The 27,282-nt window shown below is 44.5% G+C and overlaps 3 protein-coding genes across 3 annotated transcripts; 2 read left to right on the top strand and 1 right to left on the bottom strand.

The window, feature by feature from the left end:
• The first annotated feature begins 4,778 nt into the window (after positions 1-4,778).
• LOC308196263 (olfactory receptor 5AP2-like) lies at positions 4,779-6,310 on the top strand. The gene has a single exon (XM_080595049.1). It carries the CDS (start codon positions 4,961-4,963, stop codon positions 5,888-5,890), a length of 930 nt encoding a protein of 309 aa, XP_080451175.1. The 5' UTR covers positions 4,779-4,960; the 3' UTR covers positions 5,891-6,310.
• A 2,589-nt stretch (positions 6,311-8,899) lies between these two features.
• On the top strand, positions 8,900-10,088 carry LOC308196578 (olfactory receptor 8U3-like; the record flags this gene model as incomplete). Its single annotated transcript, XM_080595715.1, has 1 exon — positions 8,900-10,088. The coding sequence occupies one exon, from the start codon at positions 8,900-8,902 to the stop codon at positions 9,773-9,775; it is 876 nt and encodes a 291-aa protein (XP_080451841.1). The 3' UTR covers positions 9,776-10,088.
• A 3,147-nt stretch (positions 10,089-13,235) lies between these two features.
• LOC308196577 (olfactory receptor 5T3-like) lies at positions 13,236-22,082 on the bottom strand. The gene is made up of 3 exons (XM_080595714.1): positions 19,051-22,082; positions 18,428-18,474; positions 13,236-14,792 (listed from the first exon to the last, which is right to left on the bottom strand). The coding sequence occupies exons 1-3, from the start codon at positions 19,974-19,976 to the stop codon at positions 13,849-13,851; spliced, it is 1,917 nt and encodes a 638-aa protein (XP_080451840.1). The 5' UTR covers positions 19,977-22,082; the 3' UTR covers positions 13,236-13,848.
• Between the last annotated feature and the right edge of the window lie 5,200 nt (positions 22,083-27,282).

Raw genomic sequence — 27,282 nt, 5'->3', positions numbered from 1 at the left:
GTTGACAATGTCCCAAAGATTTATTATCCCAGGTAGCTCAGAATTGGAATTTGCTGCTCAGGACATTTTATTCTAAATGCTCAAAAACAAAACTAATTTTTTGTTTGTTTGTTTGGTTGGTTTGGTTTAGTTTGGTTTGTTGTTTTTTTTAGGTGACTACTAACAAAGTTAGTTACTACTTTGGGAAATTAACTACATTCTACATTTCAATGACTGCTCACATCCCATGAGAACAGCTACACAAACAGATGGAGGTAAATACTTTTCTGCAAGACTGTATCTTGCAGCTTAGCTGGTGACTTGCTAAAAATTTTGCTTTTTCCTTTATTTCTATCATAAGTTAACATTTTAAGCAAACAGTAACTTCTTAAGTACTTTCAAACAACTAGTTAACATGCTAAATTAAGGTTAGAGAGTAAAGCATTGTTTCTTTCATTCAGAAAAGAATTGTGACTTATCTTTGTATTTCTTAAGTGTGGAAGTTTGAGGGGAATATAAAAATAGTTCCTATTTCTCAATGAGAAAACCAGAGTCTGCCCTCATACCAGGCTAGGGCATACTTCAATAGCCAATTTCTTTATTTCCTAATCCAGTCCTCCACTTAACCGTGAAGACTTTTACTGCCCTGTATTCCTGCTCTCTACTAATTTCACCTATACCCCCCAAACAGTACCTTAGATTCCACCTCTTCTGTTTTCTTATAAAAGAATTAGACTTCTTCAGTCTTAACTACTTCTGTGCCCACCTCTGTTATTAGTTTCTCTGAGGCAATCTTTCACAAGATATTGCCAGAATCTACACCTTTTTCTTCTGAGGAAAATTAGAACAGCAACGATACGGAAAATAAGACAATATCCTATTAAATTCATCGGAAAGTGTGTGTGTGCCTATTTCAAACAGGATGAAATAATAAGAATGTTCTGAAAAAGGATTGTCTCAGGGGAGAGAAACACATACTAAAGATTTCTTCTGAACAAGTGTGTTTGTCCCAGTGTACCTCATAACAGTTGGCAAAGATGCTTTCAAAGAGAAATGGCATTTTTTGCTGTTGTCAGTTACTGCTACACTTCTTTGACATTGCCTCTAACCTGATCTTTCTTACCTGTCTGAACAACTATTTCACACAATCATTGACTTTAAAATATTATTTTTTTCCACCTTCTAGCTTGCTTTATAAATCAGATTCAAAGAAATGAATGTATTCCTAGTCTTTTTCTCTCTTAATTTTACGTGATGTTAGACGTCCACACATGAATGTTCCTCCCAGAGGCTATTGTCTTCACTGTTTATTGCTTTCCAGCTTAGATGGCTGGGATAAGCTGCCAACAGCCTCATTGGGCACATCGCCCCAGGCCAATCTCTTTTACTTTTTCTGTACTTCAGATATAATTGCAAGCTTCCCTTGGTGATTCTGAGAAAGACAGAGGTGTGGAGCTATTACTTCCTTAACCTTTAAGATGGGCTGTCTTCTGGGAGAAAGGATACACCGAGGTCAAGAACTGCTGTAATATCATCAAGAAACAGCAGCATCTTAGCACCTTGTAATTATGGAAACACACAAGTAGGAAAGATTGACCAAAGTTCTCAAACTAGCCCCAGGAGCAACAGGGAACCAACACTGATTGGAAACATGTTTGTGTGCAGTATATGTGATAGATTATTATGGATATCTACCAAATCTGAACATCTACAGTGCAAATGAACCTAACACAAAGACTATGATGATCAACATCTTCACTGATTTGGTGAAGTATGATTTCTACTTTCCCCTTTACACATTTCTGCCTGTGTTATCACTTAAGGTTATGTATTAACACTGCATAATTTTGAACTTAACTAGGCATGACTGGCTGTCATGATATTTAGAGTATTTACAATGCAGTTTTACACTGGAAAGTGATTGCCATATTGAGGCTTTGGAAAAATGCATGTGATAGAAAGAAAATTAAGCCTTGAAAGTCACAGGGATCACTGAACCAAATTTTAAGACAAGATGTTGCCAACTTATTGAAGACAATAGCAAGCCCATGCTTGCTGGCACAGTGGGCCATCCAGGGTCAATGGAGGGAAATCAGCAGCTCCAGAGAAGGGAGTCAGTTGTACTTTATGCATCCCTGAGGGCACAGCAGCAGGCTATGGAAAATCTGAAACTAATCTATTTCCATTTTGTAGAGGCAAGGTTGGACTGAAACCCTTGCATGGTCTGCTGGCATCCCAGAAGCACGGTCAACAGGTCATCACTGCCACTGTGAGTCAGAATCACAGAATCACAGAATCACAGAATGGCTGAGGTTGGAAGGGACCTCTGGAGATCATCTAGTCCACCCCTCTCTGCCAAGCAGGATCACCTAGAGCACGTTGCACAGGATGGCATCCAGGCAGGTTTTGAATATCTCCAGAGAAGGAGACTCCATAACGTCTCTGGGCAACCTGTCCCAGTGCTCTGTCACCCTCCCAGTAAAGAAGTGCCCCCTCGTACTGAGCCAGAACCTCCTGTACTTCAGTTTGTGCCTGTTGCCTCTCGTTCTGTCACTGGGCACAACTGAAAAGAGACCGGCTCCATCCTCTCAACACCCTCCCCTCAGATATTTATATACATTGATGTGGTCTCTCCTCAGTCTTCTCTTTTCCAAGCTAAGCAGGCCCAGCTCTTTCAGCCTGTCCTCGTATGACAGGAGCTCCAGTCCTCTGATCATCTTCGTAGCCCTCCTCTGAACTCGCTCCAATAGTTCTGTGTCCCTCTGTTACTGGGGAGCCCAGAACCGGACACAATACTCCAAGTGTGGCCTCACCAGGGCTGAGTAGAGGGGGAGGATCACCTCCCTTGACCTGCTGGCAACACTCTTCTGAATGCAGCCCAGGGTACCATTGGCCTTCTTGGTCACAAGGGCGCATTGATGCCTCCCTTCCAGTCAGCCTGCTGTCCACCAGGACTCCCAGGTCCCTCTCTGCACAGCTGCTCTCCAGCAGGTCAGCCCCAGCCTGTACTGGTGCTTGGGGTTATTCCTCCCTAGGTGCAAGACCCTTCACTTGCCCTTGTTGAACTTCATGAGGTTCCTCTTGGCCCATCTCTCTAGCCTGTCCAGGTCCCTCTGAATGGCAGCACAGCCCCCTGGGGTACCAGCCGCTCCTCACAGCTCTGTGCCATCAGCAAGCCTGCTGAGGGTGCACTCCGTTCGATCGTCCAGGTCTTTGATGAGTAAGTTGAACAACACTGCGCCCAGTACTGACCCCTGGGGGACACCTGTAGCTACAGGCCTCCAACCAGACTGCAACACCGAGCACAACCCTCTGAGCTCTGCCATCCAGACAACTGCCAACCCACCTCACCCCACCACGCATCTAGGCTGCACTTGCTGAGCTTGTCTATGATCATTGCTGTGTCCTGTGCTCAGCCATGGCTTATCCATGTGGTGTCTTTCAGACACCTGCAGCAGCACAACGACTTCTGGAAATGCATTTCAGCCTTTCTTTTTTTGCTCTGGTAAATCGTGCTGTGAGGAGCCCTGGGGGCTTTCTCCCATGGTAGTACGAGGGGCTGTATTTAATGCTCCCTCACACAGGAGCTGAGCTGCTGGAGTCCGAAAAGGAGCGCCTCTGGCTTCACATCAGGCAAGTTACAACCCCACAGCTTCTCTGCCGGTTAATGGAGGTTTTGCCAACCCACGATATTCTCTGCTGCATTTGACATAAATCCTTGTCTTCCACCACCTGGTAGCAGCGAAAGCACAGGAGGAGCTGTAGCACTGTGACAAAGCAGAGCCCTGCCTGTGTTTAGGCATTTGGCTTTCTTGCTCATGTTCTTTTCCGCCTTTTTTTGGGCTCCTTCAGAAATCAGCTGTACCAAAGTAGGTTTTCATTACAAAAAGAGGGAGCAGTGGTTTATACAAATTGTTTTTCTTTTACTTAGGCAATTAAAGTAAGATGAATCAATTTATGCAGGTGTTAAACAAGGTGGGGTCTTATTTTGTTATAAAGAAATGTGACATTTCCAATTGTCAGCAGAATAGGAATATAGTCACCTACAAACCAGCTTCTGGAATCAGTAAGTTTTAAAATTTACTCAGTTTTTGAAGTAAGTATCTTAACCTAATGCTCCTTTTTTATTTTTTATTTTTTTTTTAAGATTGCTTTGATGTGCTGGACCTCAAAAAGACATAAATCATGAATTTACCAATGTGACTTTTATCCACAGTAAATTAAATATAATAATTTGATAAATGTGATTTTAAGACCACAATAATAATTAAAAGCCAAAGGAAAATGTCTGAACATAATTACACTATGTAATCTGTGATTTCACTGGTACTGTGACTTTTTCGTGCTCTAGGTTTATGTGCAAGTCTACAAGACTTCTCTGAGGTGTCTTCTGAAATGTAATCACTATCACCAAAACAGAATCAATTGGAAGCTCTAAAAATGCATGACGACATAGGCCTTGCTCTTTAAAGCTGAACTGTATTTTCCATTTTGAGTTTTGCTGACTTATAAATTTCCTAGAATCTCCTGTAAAAACTACTATACCTTCTGCAGGCTTTTTTTCCATCATGGGAAAGTTCCCTTCCAACTCATCTATGAATACAAGCTGTGGGAACTCAAAATTTCTGTCAGACTGAAGTTGAATAAATACCTGATTGTTGTCTTAAATACAAAAATACAAGTGTTAGAAACAAACAAACAAAACATAATTTTAAGTGTCCAGGCATAGGTTAAAAAAAAAAAATCATCATTTGTCTCACTCCAACTCACTCCATATTAATTTTTAATCACTTCAAAAGGAAAAAAAAAACCAACATAGACAATCTGGGTTTGGACAATACAGCAGAATATACAAAGATGTAGTAGTTAAACTGATGACTGATTACAGGGAAATATGACCCAACACTGAAACTCTGTACTTTTATTTTTTGTATCATTTTGATATTTCTCTTCCTTTTGCCTCAGCAGGTAACACCTGGTCATGGTAGGAAATCACACGCTGACTAAATTTGTCCTCTTGGGAATTACAGACAGTCTGTTTGCGCAGGTGCCTCTCTTTGGGTTGTTTCTACTGATTTACATTTTCACTTTGGTGGGGAACATTGGGATTATGGTCTTAGTTTGGGCTGTTCCCAGCCTTCACACTCCCATGTACTTCTTCCTAACACATTTTTCATTTACTGACATCTGCTATTCCACAGTCATCTCCCCCAAAATGCTAGCAGATCTGTTATCAGAGAACAAAACAATTTCTTTTGCCGGCTGCATGATGCAGTTCCATGGCTTTGCGTTCTTTGCGACTGCTGAGTGTCACCTCCTTGCTGTCATGGCCTACGACCGCTATGTTGCCATCCACAACCCACTGCTCCACGTGGTGGTCATCTCCAGGCGCATTTGCAAGCAGTTGGTGGCAGCCTCCTATGTTGTCGCCTTTCTCAGCGCCATTGTGTACACGGTCTGCACGTTTGGGGGCTCCTTCTGCGGACCCAACCAGATCGACCACTTCTTCTGCGATGCCAGCCCCGTGCTAAAGCTTGTGTGCTCTGACACCCACAGCAGTGAGATAGTCATCTTCATCACTGTTGCCATAAACGCGGTGGGCACAGGCATGGTCATCTTGCTCTCCTACATCTGTATCCTCCACACTGTCCTGAGGATGCACTCATCAGGGAGCAGGTCCAGAGCCTTCAACACGTGTGCCTCCCATTTGATGGCCATTTCCCTGTTTTATGGGACAATTTTCTTCATGTACCTCCAACCCGCATCCAGCCATGGCAGCCTGGACAAGGTGGCCTCTGTGTTCTACACCTTGGTTACCCCCATGCTCAACCCACTCATCTACAGCCTGAGGAACAAGGAGGTGAAGGACACTCTTGTCAAGAGCAGGAGAAAGGTGTTAAGCCACTGGTAACATTAAGAAGGTAAACCAGCTGTGAAATGAATAGTTTATCTCATGTGAGAAAGCCCATGTTGCATTGAAAAATGTATTTTTCCCTAGACCTCAAAACTTTATGTAGGTTCTTCCATAGTTTCTGCACAAAAGTGAATTACAGGGTTTAGCCCTGAGAAATAGACCCCATAATCGCATCTTCCTTTGAAGGAAACCAGGTGGAGAGGGAGCCTCAAATTTTATTTCACTTCATAGTCACCAACCTATAGGAAGAAATCACTCAGAATCTCACAGGAAATATGAACCATAGTTTTCTTGATTTATATTTTTTTATAATGATAAATACATATTTTTCTTATGAAATTATCGATCTAATCCCTAAACTCCAATAAAATCCCTCACTGTTACCTGTGAGTTATTTATTAGAGCTGAGCTGGTGGAGTAGAGTGAGCAGTTTGGAAACATAAGTGTATTTAGAATTTGCTTTCTGAAAATACAAGATAAAATGTTTAAAATGAAAGTGTGCATTTGTTTCTGACTTAACAAGTGAGAAATCCAGTGGAAGTCAGGATCTTAAGCTTGGAATATAGAAGGGAATCCCTCCGCAGGCTGGCACACTTCAGCGTGCATTTTCACTTAAAAGGACAAAGTATAGACAATATGACTAGAAATGGCAATGAACTGTTCTGGGAGTGGCCAGTGTCAAGGATGAGTTCTGCACAGTGACAGCACCAAGGGGGAGCTGTCATTCACCATCAGCAGTGCTTTACGTTCATTTCAGGTGCCATTTACTTCAGCGGTGAGACAAATGTGACTGCATCTGATGATACATATCAGTGTCACAGGTGCAGGTGCCAGCTCAAGGCTCACATGTTCCATGAAAACCAAATGGCATGTTTCATTTAAAAAGTCAGCATGTGACTGGTTTCCACAGCTGAAAGACAATGCTGCACACATCACCTGTGTAGCAGGTAGCGGCTTGTTTCTGAAAACAAACAAACAAACAAAAACAACAACAAAAAAACAGCCATTCTACAAGTTACAGCTTCATTAAAGAAGGGGACACACAAAGAAAGAGCCCACAACACTGGGATGGGGGCCAGCAATCCTTCCCCTTTACCTGGCAAACCTGTAGGGGAAAAAGCATCCTAATTTCTGCTCATCCTAATTAATTCCAAAGGACATTCACTGTTCCTTGAAGGCACACACATAAGCATTTGTGATTTGGGTGCAACTCTGCAACTTCCTTGCATCATTGTCCACACAAGAGAGCAAGCACAGCTCAGACTGTATGGGTCTGTCCAGCAGTGCAGCTTCCTCCTTCTTGGGCACTCGGCCTTGGCTGTCCCTTGCCCACTGATGCCACTTGGACACCAGGGCCAGAACTCATCACCCCATCCTTTCCCTCCTCCCCCAAAGGAGCTTGTTAGAAACCAGAGCCCCATCCCCGAGAGACAGAGACGCTAAAGACCACGTGCCTGAGTTGATATAGGTGAATGTCAAAGAGTTTGCAAACACTGAGACTCTTGTTATCAGAGAGGGTGAATCTTTATTTTAAAAACTTCACCAAACCTTATTATTCTTCCTTCTAGTTTGTTGGCTATTTTTGCTTGCAGTATACAAATATAGAGCTCGCTGCTGCTTGATGAATTACCCTGCTCTACATTACCCTACTCTTTTCTTTATTTTTAATTCAGTTTGCAAGGCAGAGACAACTAAAAAGCTTAAAGGTTTAACCAGACTGCATTCCTAAAAGATGTCTGGATGGCTTTATTCTCGTATGTGGTGGTATTCAACTCAGAAAACTTCCAAGAAGAACTTCCATCTAAAATGAAGTGGATGCAGAATTGTAAATTTTGATTTCTTTGTTTGTTTGATTGGTTGGTTTTGTTGTTGCTGTTTTTTGTTAAGATTGATGCTGCAATACTTTCCTTTGAACTTTGCAGAGATGGGGTATACAAAACCCAGAAATTGTGGCTGTGGACAGAAACTTACCACGTGAAATACAGACTGGAAATCCTCTCTGTGAGTGGTTCTGACACCTCAAAAAGCAGGAAACATTTTTGGTGGGAAGAGCTGGAAATATCCCTCTTTACCCTCCAGGTGCTTCAGGTACAATTTGGTCAGCCCAAAAGTTATTTTGGAAAGAGGAATTCAGATGCTGTGTAGATCATTCACAACATGGCCTATATTTACCTGAGCTCTTAAAACTGTATTCATATAACCTAATCTTATCTATCTAAAAATTATTTCTCACACTTTTAGCTTTAGATATCATATCTAGCTTTATCCTTTGGATAACGGAGAGGATGATGTCTCAGAGTGGTGCCTAGCACAGGTGAGAGAAATATCATCTTTTCCTATAATGCACATATTTCATTAACGTGAGCAACAGAGTGTAAATGCTCTGCTATTCTCAAGGAGAGGAAGTTTGGATTAAGATATTCTTGTTAATGTTATCAGGTCTTTGCAGAACAGACCATGGAGAGGCTAATTGGAATATAATTTTTAAAAGCAACCATTTGGATGAATATTTACCATCATCAGACATTGGTCAGACTTAAGTTTTCTGTAATATCTTTCTAAGTACTTCTAGTGGAAAGGTAATCAGGTCTAATTTTTAATCAGACATTTCTGAATAAAAAAGAATTTTCTTACAAATGCCATAGCTGTGCTGTGGATGACATACAGGCAGGCGAACAGATATTCATATCTGTAATGATGTATGGTTTGTTTGCACTGTTGGTGAAATATTATTTAATACAGTTAGTATATTCCATAGGAATAGTTGTTTTAGACAAAACTACTTGTTTAAAAAATTCAAATAGAAACTCTGTAGTACGTAAATATTTATCAAAGGAATCATTTAAACTAGATAAGTACATTGTGTAGGGAGGAGATGCTCTGTATTTTCTTTTTATTTTTATTATCCTCTTCTCTCACAGGTACAATTAAAGGAAGACAATGTTTATGGGATTTAACCACACAGTCCATGGCTTCATCCTCCTAGGACTTGCAGAGAGCCCAGGCATGCAGCTCCCACTCTTTGGGGTGTTTCTGCTGATGTACATGCTGACCCTCTTGGGGAATCTTGGCATGATGGCCCTGGTCAGGACTGACCGGGGCTTGAACACCCCCATGTACTTCTTCCTTGGTCATTTTTCTTTTGTTGATGCTTGTTACTCCACGGTCATTATGCCCAACATGCTGGTGTCCTTGGCCTCGGGGAACAACACCATTTCCTTTGAGGGCTGCGTGACACAACTTTACAGCTTCATGTTCTTTGGGATTGCCGAATGCTACCTTTTGGCCATCATGGCGTATGACCGCTACACCGCTGTCTGCAACCCGCTGCGCTACGTGGTCATGTTGCCGCAGGCGGTCTGCATCCAGCTGGTCTCAATGTCCTACACCCTTGGTGTTCTTTATGCAGCGATTTACACTGGCTGCACGTTTGGGGGATCTTTTGGGAAGTCCAACATAATCGATCATTTCTTCTGCGATGTCAGCCCCTTGCTAAAGCTCTCGGGCTCTGACAGACTCATCAGGGAGAGGGTCATCTTTGCTTTTGTTAGCATAAATGGGATTAGCACCAGCGGAATCATCATAGTCTCATACCTATATATCCTCTCCACTGTCCTGAGGATGAGCTCCACACAGAGTAGGTCCAAAGCCTTCAACACATGTGCCTCCCACATGATGGTTATCTCCTTGTTCTATGGGACGGGCTTCTTCATGTACCTCCTGCCCAGCTCCAGTCACAAGGGCCTGGACAAGGTGGCCTCCATATTTTACACTCTGGTGACCCCCCTTCTCAACCCTCTCATCTATTGCCTGAGGAACAGGGAGGTGAAGGAGGCTTCCATGAGATGTGCAAAGAGATTTCTCCATCTTGGTCTTCATTGAAATGGGGAGGGAGGGTCTGAAACTGTAATGAGCAAATAGTTATTTGGTCTCATGGAGAAAGATCTTGTAATAAAGTTTAAATTTGATTCACCCTTCCCGAAAGTTTTCTTTCCCCATCTCTCACTGATGCAGTGATGCAGGGAGAGAAGCCTGTAGGATACACAGTGCTGTATTCTTTTCTTTCTGTAGCTGTAAGATGGAACTTGGGGTAAACCTACTACACTTTACAATTTGTAATATTACACTTTAATTCTAGACAGATTAATCCAATTTAATGAGCATGGAAAGCTGCGGGGACTCAGCTAACACAGAAACCCATTCAACCCAATCCTCCACAGTCACATCCTCCTAGGAATGCATCTCAAAATGAATGGAAATTCTGGAACTCATGCAACTCTGAATTTGGAGATGCATTTGATAATGCAGTGGCTATATTTATATTGAACATAATAAACAGTTCTATTTGTTTGGCACACCAGCTATTTTTGTTAGTTCTACAGGCACTTTAAAAAGCCAATTTTGGCAAGATTTCAGTGATTCTGCAGGTGACAGCAGAAAAAATACAAGGTTTTTTTCCAGAGGCAACTTTGATAACAACAGGATTAATCTCAAAGCTATACCGAAACATTTTGAGGATTTTGGATAGCCTTTTGGTTTAACAGAAACAAATTGAAAACTGATTAAAATTATTTTTAAAAAGCTTTACTGCAATAAAACTTCAGGTATCCCTGAGCAGATAGCAATCCATAACTTCAACTGGTCTCCTCAGATAGATGTAAGACTTCCCGGACATATGCTGGAAATACAATACAGCCCTGAGGAAGCAGTCTAGAAGGTTCCTGGAGTGTGTGGAAGACAGCTTCCTGACTGAGCTGGTTAGTGAGCCTGCTGTTCATGAACAGAGAAGGACTGGTGGGAGATGTGGTGGTAGGGAATTGTCTTGGGCAGAGTGACCACGAAATGGCAGAGTTCTCTATTCTTGGTGAAGTCAGGAGGGGGGTCAGTAAAACTGCTGCCTTGGACTTCTGGAGGGCTGACTTTGAACTGTTCAGGACACTGGTAGGAAGGGTCCCTTGGGAGTCAGTCCTGAAGGGCAGAGGGTTCCAGGAAGGCTGGATGCTCCTCCAGAAGGAAGTCTTCAAGGCACAGGAGCAGGCTGTCCCTGTGTGCCGGAAGATGAGCCGGCGGGGAAGAGGACCGGCACAGCTGAACGGGGAAGTTTTGCTGAGTGTCCAGGAGAAAAAGAGAGTCTATATCCTTTGGAAAAAGGGGCAGGCAACTTGGGGAGAGTACAAGGAATTTGCCAGCATATGCAGAGAAAAAATCAGGAAGGCCAAAACCCAGTACAACTCAACCTGGCCACTATGGTTAAGGATAACAAAAAAAAATGTTTTTATAAATATATTAATGGCAAGAGGAGGGCCAAGGAAAATCTCCATTCTTTACTGAACGCAGGGGGCAACATGACTACTGAGGATAAAGAAAAGGCTGAGGTTCTTAACGCCTTCTTTACATCTGTCTTTACTAGCCAGACCACTTATCCTCGGGGTACTCAGCCTACTGACCTGGAAATCTGGGACAAGGAGGAGAAGAAACCCCCCGTAGTTCAGGTGGAAACAGTTAGAGACCTGCTGCTCCATCTGGACTGTCACAAGTCCATGTGGCCAGATGGGATCCACCCTAGGGTGCTGAGGGAATTGGTGGATGTGATTCCTGGGCCGCTTTCCATTATCTATCAGTAGTCATGGTCATCCAGAGAGGTCCTAGATGACTGGAGACTTGCTAATGTGACGTCCGTCCATAAGAAGGGTTGTAAGGAGGACCCAGGGAACTACAGACCTGTCAGCCTGACCTCAGTGCAAGGAAAGGTGATGGAACAGGTCAGCTTGAATGCAATCATGCAGCATAGTGGGACAATCAGGGGGATCAGGCCCAGTAAGAATGGGTTCATGAAAGGCAAGTCCTGCCTGACACACCTCATCTCCTTCTACAACCAGTTGACCCACCTGGTGTATGAGGGAAAGCCTGTAGACATAGTCTACCGAGACTTCAGCAAGGCCTTTGACACGGTCTCCCATAGTATTCTCCTGGGGAAGCTGGCAGCCCATGGCTTGGACAGGTACACACTTTGCTGGGTTAAAAACTGGCTGGACAGCTGGGCCCTGGGAGTGGTGGTGAACAGAGTGAAATCCAGCTGGCGACCAGTCACTAGTGATGTTCTCCAGGGATCGGTGTTGGGGCCCAACCTCTTTAATATCTTTATTAATGTCTTCAATGAGGGGAGTGCACCCTCAGTAAGTTTGCAGATAACACCAAGTTGGGGGTAAGTGTCAATTTGCTGGAAGGTAGGAAGGCCCTGCAGAGGGACCTGGACAGGTTGGATAGACGGGCAGAGGCCAATGGGGTGAGGTTCAACATGGCTAAGTGCCGGATCCTGCACTTTTGCCACAACAACCCCATGCAACACTACAGGCCTGGGGCAGAGTGTCTTGAAAGCTCTGCAGAGGAAAAGGATCTGGGGGTGCTGATTGACACTCGCCTGAACATGAGCCAGCATTGTGCCCAGGTGGCCAAAAGGCCAATGACATCCTGGCTTGTATCAGGAATAGTGTAGACAGCAGGACCAGGGGGGTAATAGTCCCCCTATACTGAGCTCTGGTGAGGCCACACCTCAAGTGCTGCATTCAGCTTTGGGCCCCTCAGTACAAGAAGGACATCGAGGCCCTGGAGTGTGTCCAGAGAAGGGCTCCGAAGCTGGTGAAGAGCCTGGAACACAAGTCCTGTGAGGAGCGGCTGAGGGAACTGGGGTTGTTTAGTCTGGAGAAGAGGAGGCTGAGGGGAGACCTTATTGCTCCCTACAACTACCTGAAAGGAAGGTGTGGGGAGCTGGGGGTCAGCCTCTTCTCACAGGTAACTAATAATAGGACTAGAGCGGCCTCAAGTTGCGCCAGGGGAGGTTTAGGTTGGAAATTAGGAGACATTTCTTCTCAGAAAGAGCAGTCAGGCATTGGAACGGGTTGCCCAGGAAAGTGGTGGAGACACTGTCCCTGGGGGTGTTCAAGGAAAGGTTGGATGTGGTGTTTAGGGACATTGTTTAGTGGACAACATTGGTAATAGGGTGATGGTTGGCCCAGATGATCTTGAAGGTCTTTTCCAGCCATAATGATTCTATGATCGGTACATTTATGTATGTGTGATTTGGAGTGTCTTTCAGAATGAATATTTATTCTGAATCAGGACTTTGCAGTTCCAGCAGTTTCTGAGAATCAGTTGAGCTGGATTTTGTCCTCCAAGACAAGCAACCATGAAATGCAGGCACACTAATTGTGTCCCTTCCCTCCCATTTTCTTGGTTGCATAAAAACTGACACGAGCTTCCTATGAGTTCTTGGCAGTGCTAGATTAAAAGTTACACCAGATGATCCTAGAGGTCTTTTCCAACCTAAATGATTCTATGATTTTGTAAACCCCCTAAAGGGGGAATGAGGCAGATAAGAAGTGAGGCATTCAGGTAACATAGTGGATGTTTTAAGTAGACACAATATTTGTGGCAAAGAAAAAAAAAAAGAGGCCATAAAATGGGATTTAAGCTATAAACTGGGGAATGCTGTTGGATGTGGAGGAAGATTTTGACAGGGCTACCAAGGAGCATGGGGCTATTGTCCAATGTACATCTGAAAAGGCCATGAAAAAGCTAAGTGCAATAAAATATGGAAGGTAAATCAGACTGTCCACAATATCTGACTACTGGCACAAGCCAGTAGCAGAAGAAGAGCAAGACTACACAGAATTATGGACTGGCCGAGGTAGGAAGACACCTCTGGAGGTCATCTGGCCCTATCGCCTGCTCAAGCAGCGACACCCAGAGCAGGTTGCCCAGGATCATGTCCTGGTGGTTTCTGGAGATCTCCAAGGAGGAGACTGCACAGCCTCTCGGGACAACAGATTCCTTGCAAATATTCAAAGCCAAATCTGGCATTCTCAAGTACAAGGCAGGGAAACAAAAGTTCTTGGCGTCAAGTGAAGTTATGGAGTCCTCTATCACAAAACCAGCAGATCGATATTGTGCTGGAGCTATTTCCACATGACAAACTCCTTCAGGGCATTCCTCACATCCCTGTTCCTTAGGCTGTAGATCAGAGGGTTCAGCATGGGGACCACCAATGAGTAAAACACAGCAAAGATCTTGTCAGTGTTCAGGACATCGCTGGAACTTGGTCGGAAGTTCAGGGCGAGGATAGACCCATGGAAGATGGTGACTCCGGCCAGGTGAGAGGTGCAGGTGGAAAAGGCTTTGTGCCGGCCCTTAGCGGAGCTGATCTTTGAGATGGCAGAGAGGATGAAGGCATAGGAGACCAGGACAGCCAGGATGGTCACCATCTCAACCAATCCTGCAAGACCGAATATCAAGCACCTGTTGATGTGGGTGTCAGAGCAGGACAGTGCTAGAACAGGCATGATACCACAGTAGAAATGGTTGACCTCAGCTGGCTGGCAGAAAGACAGGCTGAAGGTGAAGTCCGTGTGCACCAGAGAGTGCAGCAGCCCAAGGACATACGAGCCAGCCACCAGCAGGATGCAGACCCGTCGAGACATGATGGCCGTGTAAAGCAGAGGGCTGCAGATGGCCACGTAGCGGTCGTACGCCATGGCGGCCAGCAGGAAGCACTCGGTGGTCCCAAAACCTATGAAAAAAAACATCTGGGCAGCGCAGCCAGCCAGGGAGATGGTTTTCTTCTCTGTCAGAAAGTTCACTAAAGTCCTTGGTGCCACCACTGTTGAGTAGCAAGCATCCAGGAGAGACAAACTGCTGAGGAAAAAGTACATGGGCGTCTGAAGTTGGCCACTGCTCCTGATCAGCACAACCATCCCCAGGTTCCCTGCCAGTGTGGTGGCATAAATGAGGAGGAACAGCACGAAGAGAGGTGCCTGCAGCCTGGGGTTGTCCGTGAGTCCCACAAGAGTCAGCTCTGTAACTTGCCCAGTTTGATTTTCCTCGGCCATTTCCTCCAGAAGCACTGTGAGTTATGTCCACAGAGCTACAATGAAAATTATAAATTAATGGGCAGACTCAGTGCCTAAAAAGACCTACACTGGCTATTGCTCCTATTATCAAATATTTGTTTAATTTTAAATCAATGTACATGAAAGAACAACTTGACGAGACAATGGAAATTTATTTCAGTATCAGTTACTCTGCCAAGTGTTCGATTTTTTATTCATTCACTTGCATATATATATATATTATCTATTGTATACTCATATTTAATATGATCAGTATGATAATATGGATCACACTTCAGTGCAACCCTCAAGGGAGAGGAGGGGAAGGGAAGGGAAGGGAAGGGAAGGGAAGGGAAGGGAAGGGAAGGGAAGGGAAGGGAAGGGAAGGGAAGGGAAGGGAAGGGAAGGGAAGGGAAGGGAAGGGAAGGGAAGGGAAGGGAAGGGAAGGGAAGGGAAGGGAAGGGAAGGGAAGGGAAGGGAAGGGAAGGGAAGGGAAGGGAAGGGAAGGGAAGGGAAGGGAAGGGAAGGGAAGGGAAGGGAAGGGAAGGGAAGGGAAGGGAAGGGAAGGGAAGGGAAGGGAAGGGAAGGGAAGGGAAGGGAAGGGAAGGGAAGGGAAGGGAAGGGAAGGGAAGGGAAGGGAAGGGAAGGGAAGGGAAGGGAAGGGAAGGGAAGGGAAGGGAAGGGAAGGGAAGGGAAGGGAAGGGAAGGGAAGGGAAGGGAAGGGAAGGGAAGGGAAGGGAAGGGAAGGGAAGGGAAGGGAAGGGAAGGGAAGGGAAGGGAAGGGAAGGGAAGGGAAGGGAAGGGAAGGGAAGGGAAGGGAAGGGAAGGGAAGGGAAGGGAAGGGAAGGGAAGGGAAGGGAAGGGAAGGGAAGGGAAGGGAAGGGAAGGGAAGGGAAGGGAAGGGAAGGGAAGGGAAGGGAAGGGAAGGGAAGGGAAGGGAGGGGGCATTTCCTGACATCAGCAGCCTGGAGATCTGCGTGCTAGGTGAGGCTGCTTTTGACAGTGAATCATGGCACAGAAAGGGGGAAAACACAGCTGAAAAGGTGGCCCAGGCATCTGCAGTGGCTGGACATCACCAGGTAACGTGAGAGTAACTGCAGCAGATTTACTCCTTCTTTTTAATGCCTCCTACTTTCCAAATGTCTTCTTGGTGGAGCGTTCTTAAAGATTCTTTCGCTTGCATTGTTGCACAGAGGAAAGATGAAAATCATACTCAGTCTTCCATAACAATTCATTTTTTTATGATTTTGGGGTTAAGCTTTTCTGGAGTATAAGGAAGTGGAGCTGTGCCATCATTTGAGAGAAAAGAAATTCTTAAAAAAAAGTGGCACAACAAATCTTCACATTAATAACTTCCTTCTCTATGCTTTTTCATTTTAAAATTCATACTTAGGAGTTTTAAATATAAGAAAATATCTGTTTAAATTTATTCTTATATTAAATGTATTAAATATACCAATGCTTCCTGACCCTCTCTCACAAAAATCAATGGGAAATACAGAACAGCACTCCAGGAGCAGCCACTATTACATAAATATATATTTAAAGCAAAATGAGAAAAGAGCCAGTTTTAAAGAAAACTGGGGGGTAAGCGTGCCCACGTCAGCTTCATCTAGTCTAGGATCATGGAAATCACCATGCTCCTTATAGAGGTTCTGTCCCTGTAACCTAATGTTAGTGAAACGAGTACAGCTTTCCCATATTGATGCAGGTAAATCAGTGTAAAATGGACATTAGTGAGCCTGGCTGGGACTTGTAGTGGAAAAATCAAATAAACTCCGTGCCCAGGTGCAAGAAGTGCATGGGATTTAGCTGCATGTCAGACAATGTGCCCAATTCCTGATACAGGAACAGGGGTCAGAATGCTGCAAGAAATCCTACAGAAACCCCAGATTACTCAGGGTGGAATTACCCAGCATTGCAGAGAAAGACGTGGTATAACTGGTAATTCACCTGGAAGCTGGCATCACAGCCTTCAAAAAATTCAGGTGCCCTGTTCTCCCCCTTTGCCACTATAGCTCTTACAAGAGAATCCCTCTCCTTGTTTAGCTTCTCTAATAAAGATATGGCTGAGAACAACCAAACCCATCTCTACAGACCCGACTCTGAGCAAGGCAGTTGTTCTCTTTCCCCTTCTTCCTGCAGGGGATGCACACACCGTGGGCGTCCTCTGCTCCTCACCAGCGGGGACCTCACCTCTGCAGCAGGCAGCACTGGTGCACAGCAGGTGGCAAGGACACATCTTTGATCTGAGCAACCCACCTGATTTAATTGCTTTTTAACGCTCCTGTCACGAATCCAACCCTGCTGGGACTTCTAAGGTGCTTTGGTCGAGAAGTGGTTTTGAAGACTTCCTTTGGGAGTGATGCAATTATTTTTATACTTCTGTTTCCATATCTACCATGTTTACCATGTATTTTTTTCATAAATGTTTATTTCATATACATACATATTTTTTCCATATACATCTTTGTTTTCCGTATATACGTATTTATATTCCCATTTCAATATATATTTCCTGCAGAGTTCATATATTTATTTATGTACACACATGCAGATATAGATATATATGTGCCAGGGAACAATGAAAAAGAGAACGCATACTTTACAGTGATGCAACAAATGAACAAACAAACAAGGATCAGTGAATTCTGGCCAGCCCAAACCAATGCAAAGCCCACTGTACTCCTTTTATTAAAGCAAAAACACAGTGAAATAAGAGAAAAGAGAAGAGAGGAAGAGAAGAGAAGAGAAGAGAAGAGAAGAGAAGAGAAGAGAAGAGAAAGAGAGAAGAGAAGAGAGAGAAGAGAAGAGAAGAGAAGAGAAGAGAAGAGAAGAGAAGAGAAGAGAAGAGAAGAGAAGAGAAGAGAAGAGAAGAGAAGAAGAGAAGAGAAGAGAAGAGAAGAGAAGAGAAGAGAAGAGAAGAGAAGAGAAGAGAAGAGAAGAGAAGAGAAGAGAAGAGAAGAGAAGAGAAGAGAAGAGAGAGAAGAGAAGAGAAGAGAAGAGAAGAGAAGAGAAGAGGAGAAAAAAGAAAATTCCTTTCCCTTGTTATGCCAAAATTTACCACAGTCTGTGCAAGGCTGAGGCCAAAACTCATCTTCTTCAGCAGGTTGAAATGCTCTTTTTTTTTTTTGTGGGGGGGGGGGGGTCCTTTTTTTTTTTTTTTTCTTTTCCTGCAAGGAGTTAGAAGAGAGAGGAATAGGCAGTGCTACGTATTTGTTTGGCAGGTGTTGGAGCAGAAGAGGGCTAAAAGAGGAAGTCACTGCAGTGGAAATGTTGGAAAACATATCTTTGTGTTGCTGAAATCTAGCTGGAGTGGCACCAAAATTACACCTGAGACAGTTAAATAATAACCAGGGGTGCGAGGAGGTATTGACTGAGTGGAAAATTTACTATAGCAAGAACATTGTTTTCATTTAAGGTCATTTTACTTTTTGTTTATTTGTTTGTTTGTTTTTATCCAAAGTTATTTGTTTCTTAACAATATGACAGAGAAATCTTCGGCATACTGATATCAGTCCCCATTCTGTAACATCTTGATTTGTTGTACTGAAAGTCCACTTTTTAATACGCTGGAAAACACAGCCTTGTTGATTCAATAAATGGAGAACCAGTTGTTATTAACCCAATATATGACTAAGTCATTTACATTTGCACACCATCTGAGAAGTAGATGTAGGAACAGACAAGGCAAGGCTGAAATTACCCAGGGGGTTGCAGGAAAATCAGCACAAACACTCACTGCAAAAGTCAAGTGATTTAAAAGTGTCAAGTTATTAAAAGATTATATGATGAGCCCTCCCTGTCCTTCAGTCCTTCAGGTCACTTCCATTCCCACCCAGTCCCGTAGGCACAGAGTTTCACAGATACGTTGAGAAGAACCCTTCATGGAAGGGTTTGTGACTGTCCTTGTGGCTTCTCCTCTCAGTGTTAACCATCTGGAAACTTATGTCCAGTGTAAACCAGGCTTTCTCTGTACTCACTGAACAGAGAAATGGGATAAGCAGGATGAATCAAGCTCTGTGGTGGGATGGCTCACCACTCACGGACCATTGATGGTACGTAAAGTTGGGTTTCACCTCACCTAACTTTGGCTATACAGCAGTTAGTGTCTGTTCCGTATCAGTTACTGGACCTCTCCCTGTTGCTGAGTGCAAGAAATTATGTAGAAATTGCTCCCGGTCCACCTTCAATGCAGATTCCAATGAAGTTTTGAGCCCCATTCAATAATAGCGATAAGGAAGTGCTGCCCTGGTCACCCGCTTCCCTCACAGCCTTCTCCCAGCCACTCTTCTCAGGGCAGCCTTCACCTCCCTGTTCCTCAGGCTGTAGACCAAGGGGTTCATCATGGGGGTCATGATGGTATAAAATAGTGTGGCCGCTTTGTTCTCATCCAATGCATAGGTGGAGCTGGGGCGCAGGTACGTGAACAAAATTGCCCCGTAAAACATGGTGACCACTGTCAGGTGGGAGGCACAGGTGGAGAAGGCTTTTCTCTGGCTCTGAGGAGAGTGGATCCTCAGAATGGCGGGGAGGATATAGATGTAAGAAACAAAGATAATGGTCACAGTGCTAAGACAGTTTATGCTGACAAGAGCGAGGACAACCAGCTCATAGGTGTGGGTGTCGGAGCAGGAGAGAGCTAGGAGCGGGGCAATGTCGCAGAAGTAGTGATTGATGACATAGGTCCGGCAGAAGGAGGATGTAAAGATGAAAGTGGTATGCGTCACCGCATGCACAACGCTGATGGCGTAGGAAGCAGCCACGAGCCAGCGGCACGTCGCTCTGCACATGATGGTGGGGTACCGGAGGGGCTTGCAGATGGCCACATACCGGTCGTAGGCCATCACAGCCAGCAAGAGGCACTCGGTGATCCCAAAAACAACGAAGAAGCACAGCTGGGCTGCGCACTCTGAGAAGCCAATGGTTTTGTCCTCCATCAAGATCTGTACCAGCATTTTTGGGAGGATGATGGAGGAGTAGCAGATGTCAACAAAAGCCAAGTGGCTGAGGAAATAGTACATGGGGGTGTGAAGGTTAAGATTGGTCCTGATTAATGCAATCAGCCCAAAATTCCCCAGGAGTGTCACTATGTACGTGGACAGAAAAACCAGGAAAAGGGGGACCTGCAGATCTGGGCGGGTGGTCAGCCCCAGGAGAATGAACTCATGCACGTCAGTGTGATTGACAGGTGTCATTCTCCGTAAAACATTCAGTGTGTGGGGGAAGGATAAAGCAACAGAAAATGCCAGGGTCAGGAGGGGAGCAGGGGAAACCAGGCTTGCACCTCTGGCAGCTTCAGTCCTCTGATTTTGGGCAGCTCAGCTCAGCAGGACCCTCAGCTTCCCATGTGCTGACAAGAGGAGGCAGAGTGCTTCCCTACTGGAGTGTTATGCTGGGCTTCCAACCACCCCTGGGAGAGCCAAACCTCTTCAAAACCATTTGAAAGGTAAACCTTAGCTCTCAAGATAAAGAGTGAGAATGCCAACCTGGGTTGAGTTCAGCATTTCATCTCCAACATGGCTTCATTATTTGTGCACTCCTGGTGACATTTAACTCAGGTGGAAATTCAAGACTGTAGGCATTATTCAGCAATAACCTGTTTTGGTTTTGGTTTAAATTGAGATACTTAATGCATTTTGATTTTCCTTAGTGAATATCAGGTGCCTTTCAAAAAGAATTAAAGGGGGAGGAAAAAACAATTTTTGTTTGTTTTTAAATAAAACAACATGAAATAATTCAACTTTCAGAAATACCTTCCCTATTGATTTTCATTTCCTTTTGCAAAACAAAGGGGAGCAAAAGCATGGGCATTTTTCTTCTAAGTCTGACGTGAACACACAGTTTTCATTATACATGGTCTTCACAACTCCATAGGAAAGGAAGTGCGTGGTTGCACAGTGTAGGCTGGCAACTTAACTTGGACGTACAGCCAAGGCCAAAAGAGCAAGCACATGAGGAGCTGAGCAGGGAAGGGAGAGGAAATAATACAGTCTGCACTGAAAGCACTGGGGTCATCACCTGCTATTACAGTGGCACCTACAGAAAGATGGGATGTCCGTGTGTCTCCCTGTTTTATATCATCTAAACTTCAAAGCAGTCCTCTTCCTGTGTTAGTTTCCTTATGCTATGCCCAGTCTGTTTGATATAAATCAGATATCTTAAACTTCTGGTCCTTTCTTTCACCTATCTCACTACGTTCAAATTCATAAGACAAACAGAAAGGTGCTTATTGCAGCTCCGTGATGCCCCTTAACATCCTACTGGTTCAGAGCTGAGGACCTCACCTTGGGCATGACTTCTCCCACAGAGCTCAGATCTTCAGGTCCACGTAGCTCCTTCAGCAACTGGGATGACTTTGTTTGCTCCTCCAGAAGAAATGACCATGGCCACAATTCATCTTCAAACAGATGTTGGGAGTGCTTTTCAGTGATCATTCCTTAAACACTGCACTGAGGATGATTGTTGAATAAGTTTTTAGCGACCAAACGGTATTTATATCAATTTCTGTGACGTTGGAGGCATTCCACTCCATGGAGACTAGAAACTTGACAACAAGCAAAATCCACTCGGAATATAAATTTCTTGATCTGCATGTTCACTAATGAAGCCCACGAATAATTTGTTTTGAATATCTGGATTTAAGCAGATGTCCTCCCTCATCTCCCATACTGAGGAAAGGGAGCAGATGAAAAACAAAACATTTACATCAGCACTTATACATGATTCACCAAAAGAAAAAAAAACAACTTTCTTCCACAGTCACACCTGTTCTCTGTATTCTTTTTTAGTGCCACACTAGCTAGATTTTGGCAGTGCAAACATATTTCTTCTGATCATTTCTACTGCGATGAGCTCCCTGTGTCAGCACCCTCTTGCTCCAACACACACCTCAAATAAACATAGATTTTTGCCTCTTCTGGCTTTACTGTGATCACTTCACTTCTGCTTGTCTACTACCTCAACATGTTTTCTACTACCTTGGAGTTCCAAGCAGCTGCCCATCTAAACAAACAAATAAATAAATAAATAATCCCATCTGCATGATGGCATCTATTGCAGCATTTTCCAGCACGTGTCCAATGTGGTTTCAAAGGTAGGAAAAGTACCATTAGCCCAAAATATCATGAAGTCTGACAGATTAGGTCTGTATTACTGTTTTCATTCTCTCTCCTTATTCTGTTCATTAAATCTTAGTCACTCAGAAAATATGTAAAAACACGATCTGTGCTCAAATGTACAACAATACCAAAAATCCTGTAATGAATTTTAATATAAAAGAATGCAGAAAACAGCCTACACGTACACACACCCAAAAAAAAAAAAAAAAAAAAAAGCTAATGAGAGTCTGTGTCGCTCCTTTCCCAAAGACACCTGCCAGCTTTTGGACTCCAGCTCCCCAAAATGAGGAAAGACATGGAGGCAAGCTCAGAGCAAGAGGGCTGTGCACTCAGCTGGGGCAGGTCGGACCGCTGGAGGCAGCTGCTCTGCAGGCTTAATGTCAACCCACCAAAATCCAGAACATTTCAGTGCTGATAGGATGATCACTGAATTGTTCAAAGGAAAGAAAGAAATGGCAAGGTGCGAGATGAATCACTGAGTGGCATTAGCATGTGGTGCGTGTGCTAGTGCTAGTCACCACAAACGGTCCCCTTGACGCATGTGGGGTTTCTTACCCCACATCCCATGCAGGACTCTGGGAAAGAATACCAAAGCCAGACTGGAAGCAGAAAGTGGTGGTTTATTTTTCTTTAAATCAACATTTTGTTCTGAGAAATGAAAATCTAATTATGGGGTGGTAGTGTTTTGGTTTTTTTTCTCTTCCAGACTATCTACTGCTACCTCAGCACTTGTGTTTAACTCAGCATTGAGTCTGAGCATGATTTAGCTGAATGTTATGCAGACTTCTTCATCTGACTGTTCTTCATCCTGTCACCGGATTCTCTAGGAAACAATCCATCTTGCTCCAAAATAAACACCCTAAATAGCTTATCTGAATACTTCCTGGAAGTTCACACTTCTCCCCATTGACTACTGACTCCCCATTGACAGACACTGTCTCGGAGGTGGCCATTGACCTATCAAGGGTGTGATGTTAGGTGGGAAGAGCCTTGTCTGCAGTGTCAGACCCTGTGGTCTTTCCTGCAATCATCCCATCACTGAAAGTGAGCCCTCTCTGAGGGTGTCAACAGGGATGTCATGCAGACCAGAACAGCAGATGTTTCAAAAGGACCCATCTCTCATCTAATAGCAGGGACTTTGAGCCCTATTAAAACAAAAACATCTCTTTCAACTTCTCTGAGATGCAGAATGTCCCCAGTGCCACCATGAATTATCCTTTCACCCCACGGCGATAGCTTATTTGTGCCCTTCGCCTTTTGTCCTACTCACAGAGACACACTTTCACTAAGGGAATGACAAGAAGAAACAGGCCAGTGGTGGAAGAGAGCATTCTTTAGGGAATCACAGATGTTCAGGAGCTGCAGGTGGCTCTCTTTGTGCTGTTCCTTCTTGTCTATGTCACCTCCTTGGTGGGAACCTCAGCACGAACACGTTTATCAGGCTCAACCTGGGGCTGTGCCTCTTCCTCTGCCACCTCTCTCTGCTAGATCTTGGCAAGTCCTCAGCGGTTGCTCCCAAAATGCTGGCAAATTGCTTTGCAGAAAGGAAAGCCATCTCGGTGTTGGGGTGTGTTGCACAGGTCTACTTTCGTGGGGTCTGCATGGTCACTGAGTGTTCCCTGCTGGCTGCACTGGCCTGTGACTGCTACATGGCCATCTGCAACCCTCTGCTCTATGTGGTCACCATGTCATCCATTATGTGTGCAACTTTCCCCCACTCTGACACCATCTCTGTGCTCATCCTCACATCCTGTTCCTCCATCCTGGCCGTCATCCTGAAATACACGCTCTGCTGAGCAGCAGCACAAAGCCTTCTCCGCCTGTGCTGCCTGCCTCACTGCCTCACTCTCTACTATGGTTCCATCTTCTTCATTTATGCCTGACCCAGCTCTGCCTATGTCCTGGGGAGGGACAAGGTGGTCTCTGTGCTTTACAACATGGTGATGCTCGTGCTGAACCCCTTCATCTACACCTTGAGGAACCAGGATGAGAAGGATGCACTGAAGAGACTGGTGAAGAGACAAACAGCTTCTTAACAGAAGAAAAGTAGGGATTACACATACCCAAAGATGTGTATAGCAAGAAGGAAGCATTTCTGTCTTCTCTTGTTTGTGTTTTCATTTTTGCTTTCACAGTTAGTGCAGGATGATGTAATAGAGGAGCATAAGCACTTTAGATCCTGAAGTGCTGGCTGATGGACAGGAGGTGTCACTGTGCAGACAGACTTCCTCTCCTCCCCATATGTAATTTATATCAGTACTACAAAATGGGATCTCATCTGTGGCTAGCCTGGTTGTTTACATGATGAACTGTACATCAGCTTCTTCAAGCTGGGCTTTATCTGCATTAAATATTCATTACTTACACCCAAATCAGTAGCTCAGTCAGAGCAACTTATAGCGTGAATGCTATATGTCTCTGCTCCTGAACAGTCTGTTATTTCCTTCCAATGCTGTATTGCACCTTATAAACATGTTTTTCATAGTCTTAGATTATTTCCCCCTGTGAAATGTTCACATCAGTGTGGACAGCATGGGTTAGATTTGAAGAATTGATGTTAGGAAGTGCAGAGGCATCTGGGAATGAATTCAGTCACCTGAACATAGACTCTAACACCATGGAGATGCCTCCAGTTCTCCCTCTGATCTTTCAGATGCTGTTCCAGTGGTCTGACTCTTTGGAAGGCTATATGGCATATATTTCAGGCATGTGCCAGTGTCTTTTGCACCTAAGGGAAGAGAAAGTCGTGCAAGATTTCTACATGAGGGCAACCAAACCCTGGCCTGGCCTGGGGAGTTTCACAGCATCATGCTCCTTTGCTGCAACACACATTTCCAGCATCACTTGTAGGAAGACAAACAAGAAAGATGAAGTTGTTTCCAAGTTATTAAAGTACTTTATTTTCCTTTATAAAGTTTTAGTCCAACTGAAAGGAAAAAGAAAGAAGAAAAAAAGCTTATTCTTATTATAAAGACTCGGGGGGGGGGGGGGGGGGGAGGGTACGAGGATCAAAGCAGATTCATCTTCTTCCAGTGTAGAAAAATAGCAATTAAGTCAGTGTTCCTTCTCCCTCTCCATGATCAATAAGTCTATATTTCCATCAGTTCTTGTTCAGGCAAATTGTGCAGTTTAGAGGTGACCTCCCCCATTACTTCCACCACCACACTTTCGTTTGCATCACAGGCTGGGGGTCAGGCTGTAGAGCTAGGTTCCTCTTGGATGAAGCAAAACTGAAAATGGCTTCTAAAGAACTTCATCTTCCAGTGGGTGTTCATATGCTGTGACCAGAACAAATTTAATACAAAGAAAACTGTCCTGAAATACGTATGCCATAGGTAGCAGGTCCTTGGCACTGGCCCTTCCAGACCTGCTCCTGTTGCACCACAACTGTCTTAACCACCTGTCTTAAGATGTGATAAAACTTCCTCTATTCCCCCATACTTTAGAGGAATCTTGGCTAATTATCTCATATTTAGACAATGGATTTTTAGATGTTGTGAGCCAGGTGAATCCAATCTTGTGCTTATTCTCCAATCCCAGCTTCTTAATGGGAGGAAACACATTTGTGAAATCAGACCAAGGGTGGAGAATGTACGTTGAGTACTTCAACTTGCCTCACAGTCTAAGAGATAATAAAGACACAAGAAAATTGATCCTAAGACAAGTGACACCAATAAATTCAAGGTCTGAGGAGTCCTTGAAGAGGTCCTCAGGTGAGCAAAAGTATGAGGACCTTCCCCAGCTCACTCCGTCAGAGCCTGGGTACCACCCAGCTCTGCAGCCCTACTGCCATGCCCAACAGGGTTTTAGGATCAAGGCTGGGGTCACCACTTGGCCTGTGCTTTCCTGCCCAGGGCCAATTCCAACTTTCACCACGCTTAAGAGGATTTTGAAATTATTACTCAGTTTTGGTGTTTTGTTTGGTGTTGTTTTTTGACATGGATCAAAAGCAGGCAGGGACAAGTAGTCCAATTAGTGAGTACCAACGGAAGCTTGGCCTACAGAAAACCCTTCCAGCAGACCTTGGGCTCTGGGCTCTTGTCACACAGGCGGTTAAGACTATTTCCATCACAAGTGATGCTGCCCTCCTTCCCAGAGCAAGAAGTGCTCTTTGGAGACCAACCACCCTTCAAGGAGCCATTGGCTTAACAAGTCCTTCTGGGGCTTACAAAGAAAGTTTCCTAATCACCCTGAAAGCTTCTCAGAGGGCTTGTAGTCAACTTCACTTATTCTTCTTAACAAGGCATGAGAGACTAATTAGCAGGCACTAACAAGAAAGAAACTTTATTCCTTATTAAAGGCAAAGAGCAACACTACATCTACTTTGTCAGAGTTAGTGCGGGCCCCAAAACAAAGAGCTGGAGGTCAGTGTGTTGGTATGTGACACATTAAGGGCAATTGTCTGGGGCTGGCTGGCTGCAGATGGATGTTCCTCCAAGCTCCCCTGGTTAAAGCTCCTGCCCCTCATCCCTGAGGTTAACTCCCCACTTCTAGGCTGAGGTTTTCTTTCCTTGGTGGGATCATGCAGTGACCCAGCAGCATGCTCACCTCCTCATTGAGCATTGTGCATGGTGGGAGCACTAGTTATGGTGCAAGCTTCTGCCACGCTGGTCTTGGGTCTGCGTGGGATCACTTCTGCATTTTTCTACCACATTTGTTCCTATTCAGTACTCTTTCCTCTCCTATTGGTCTAGTGGGTTAGCTTAACTGTAATTACTAAAGCGTGTTAGTCATCCTAATGTATCTTATGATTTCTTTTAGAGGGAAAATTACACAATTGTACAACACCAAGCTAAAGCAGTTAGCAATCATACAATAAAAATAAGCTCAAAGTGCCAGGATAGGGAGCAGGCACCTTCATCATTGTGCGCAGGAGATGGCAGATGATAGTTGTCTGACCCTTGAGCAGGTTGCAGGCACTGCAGAAGATTCTGAGAAAAATTTGCAAACACAGCTACAATCAAAATAAGTCCTTGTTGCAGCAAAATGTTGTTATAAAGCCCAGTGTCTACTGCTAGTACTGGTGACGCTAAATTATCTGGGCCACAGGGCTTCCGCAAAGCAGTGGTGGCAGGAGGGAGGAAACAGGGCTTTGTAGAAAGTTTCTGAGAAGACAGTGCCTAACTCAACAGCACAGGCCAAGTTCCTCCTGCAGCCCATGTCAGGAGGTAGGCAGTAAATGCCTCAGTGGCTGGATCACCTGTAGGCATGCTTTTTTTTTTCCCAGCTAAAGATTAGAAAGGTAACCTGGGAAGCACTTTATGAGATGGGACAAAGCTCTACTCCTGTGTCATACAGTCAGTGGGAACTGAATCTTGGTCTGCTGGCTAGAGGACCATGTTTCATAGTCAACCAGCTGTAGCACTTAGGTGTGTTCAACAGA

Source organism: Anser brachyrhynchus (genome assembly GCF_964034855.1).
Source record: "Anser brachyrhynchus genome assembly, chromosome: 5".
Classification (NCBI taxonomy): Eukaryota; Metazoa; Chordata; class Aves; order Anseriformes; family Anatidae; genus Anser; species Anser brachyrhynchus.
The sequence above is the reverse complement of the archived record's forward strand: the minus strand, read 5'-3'. Positions and strand labels throughout refer to the sequence as shown.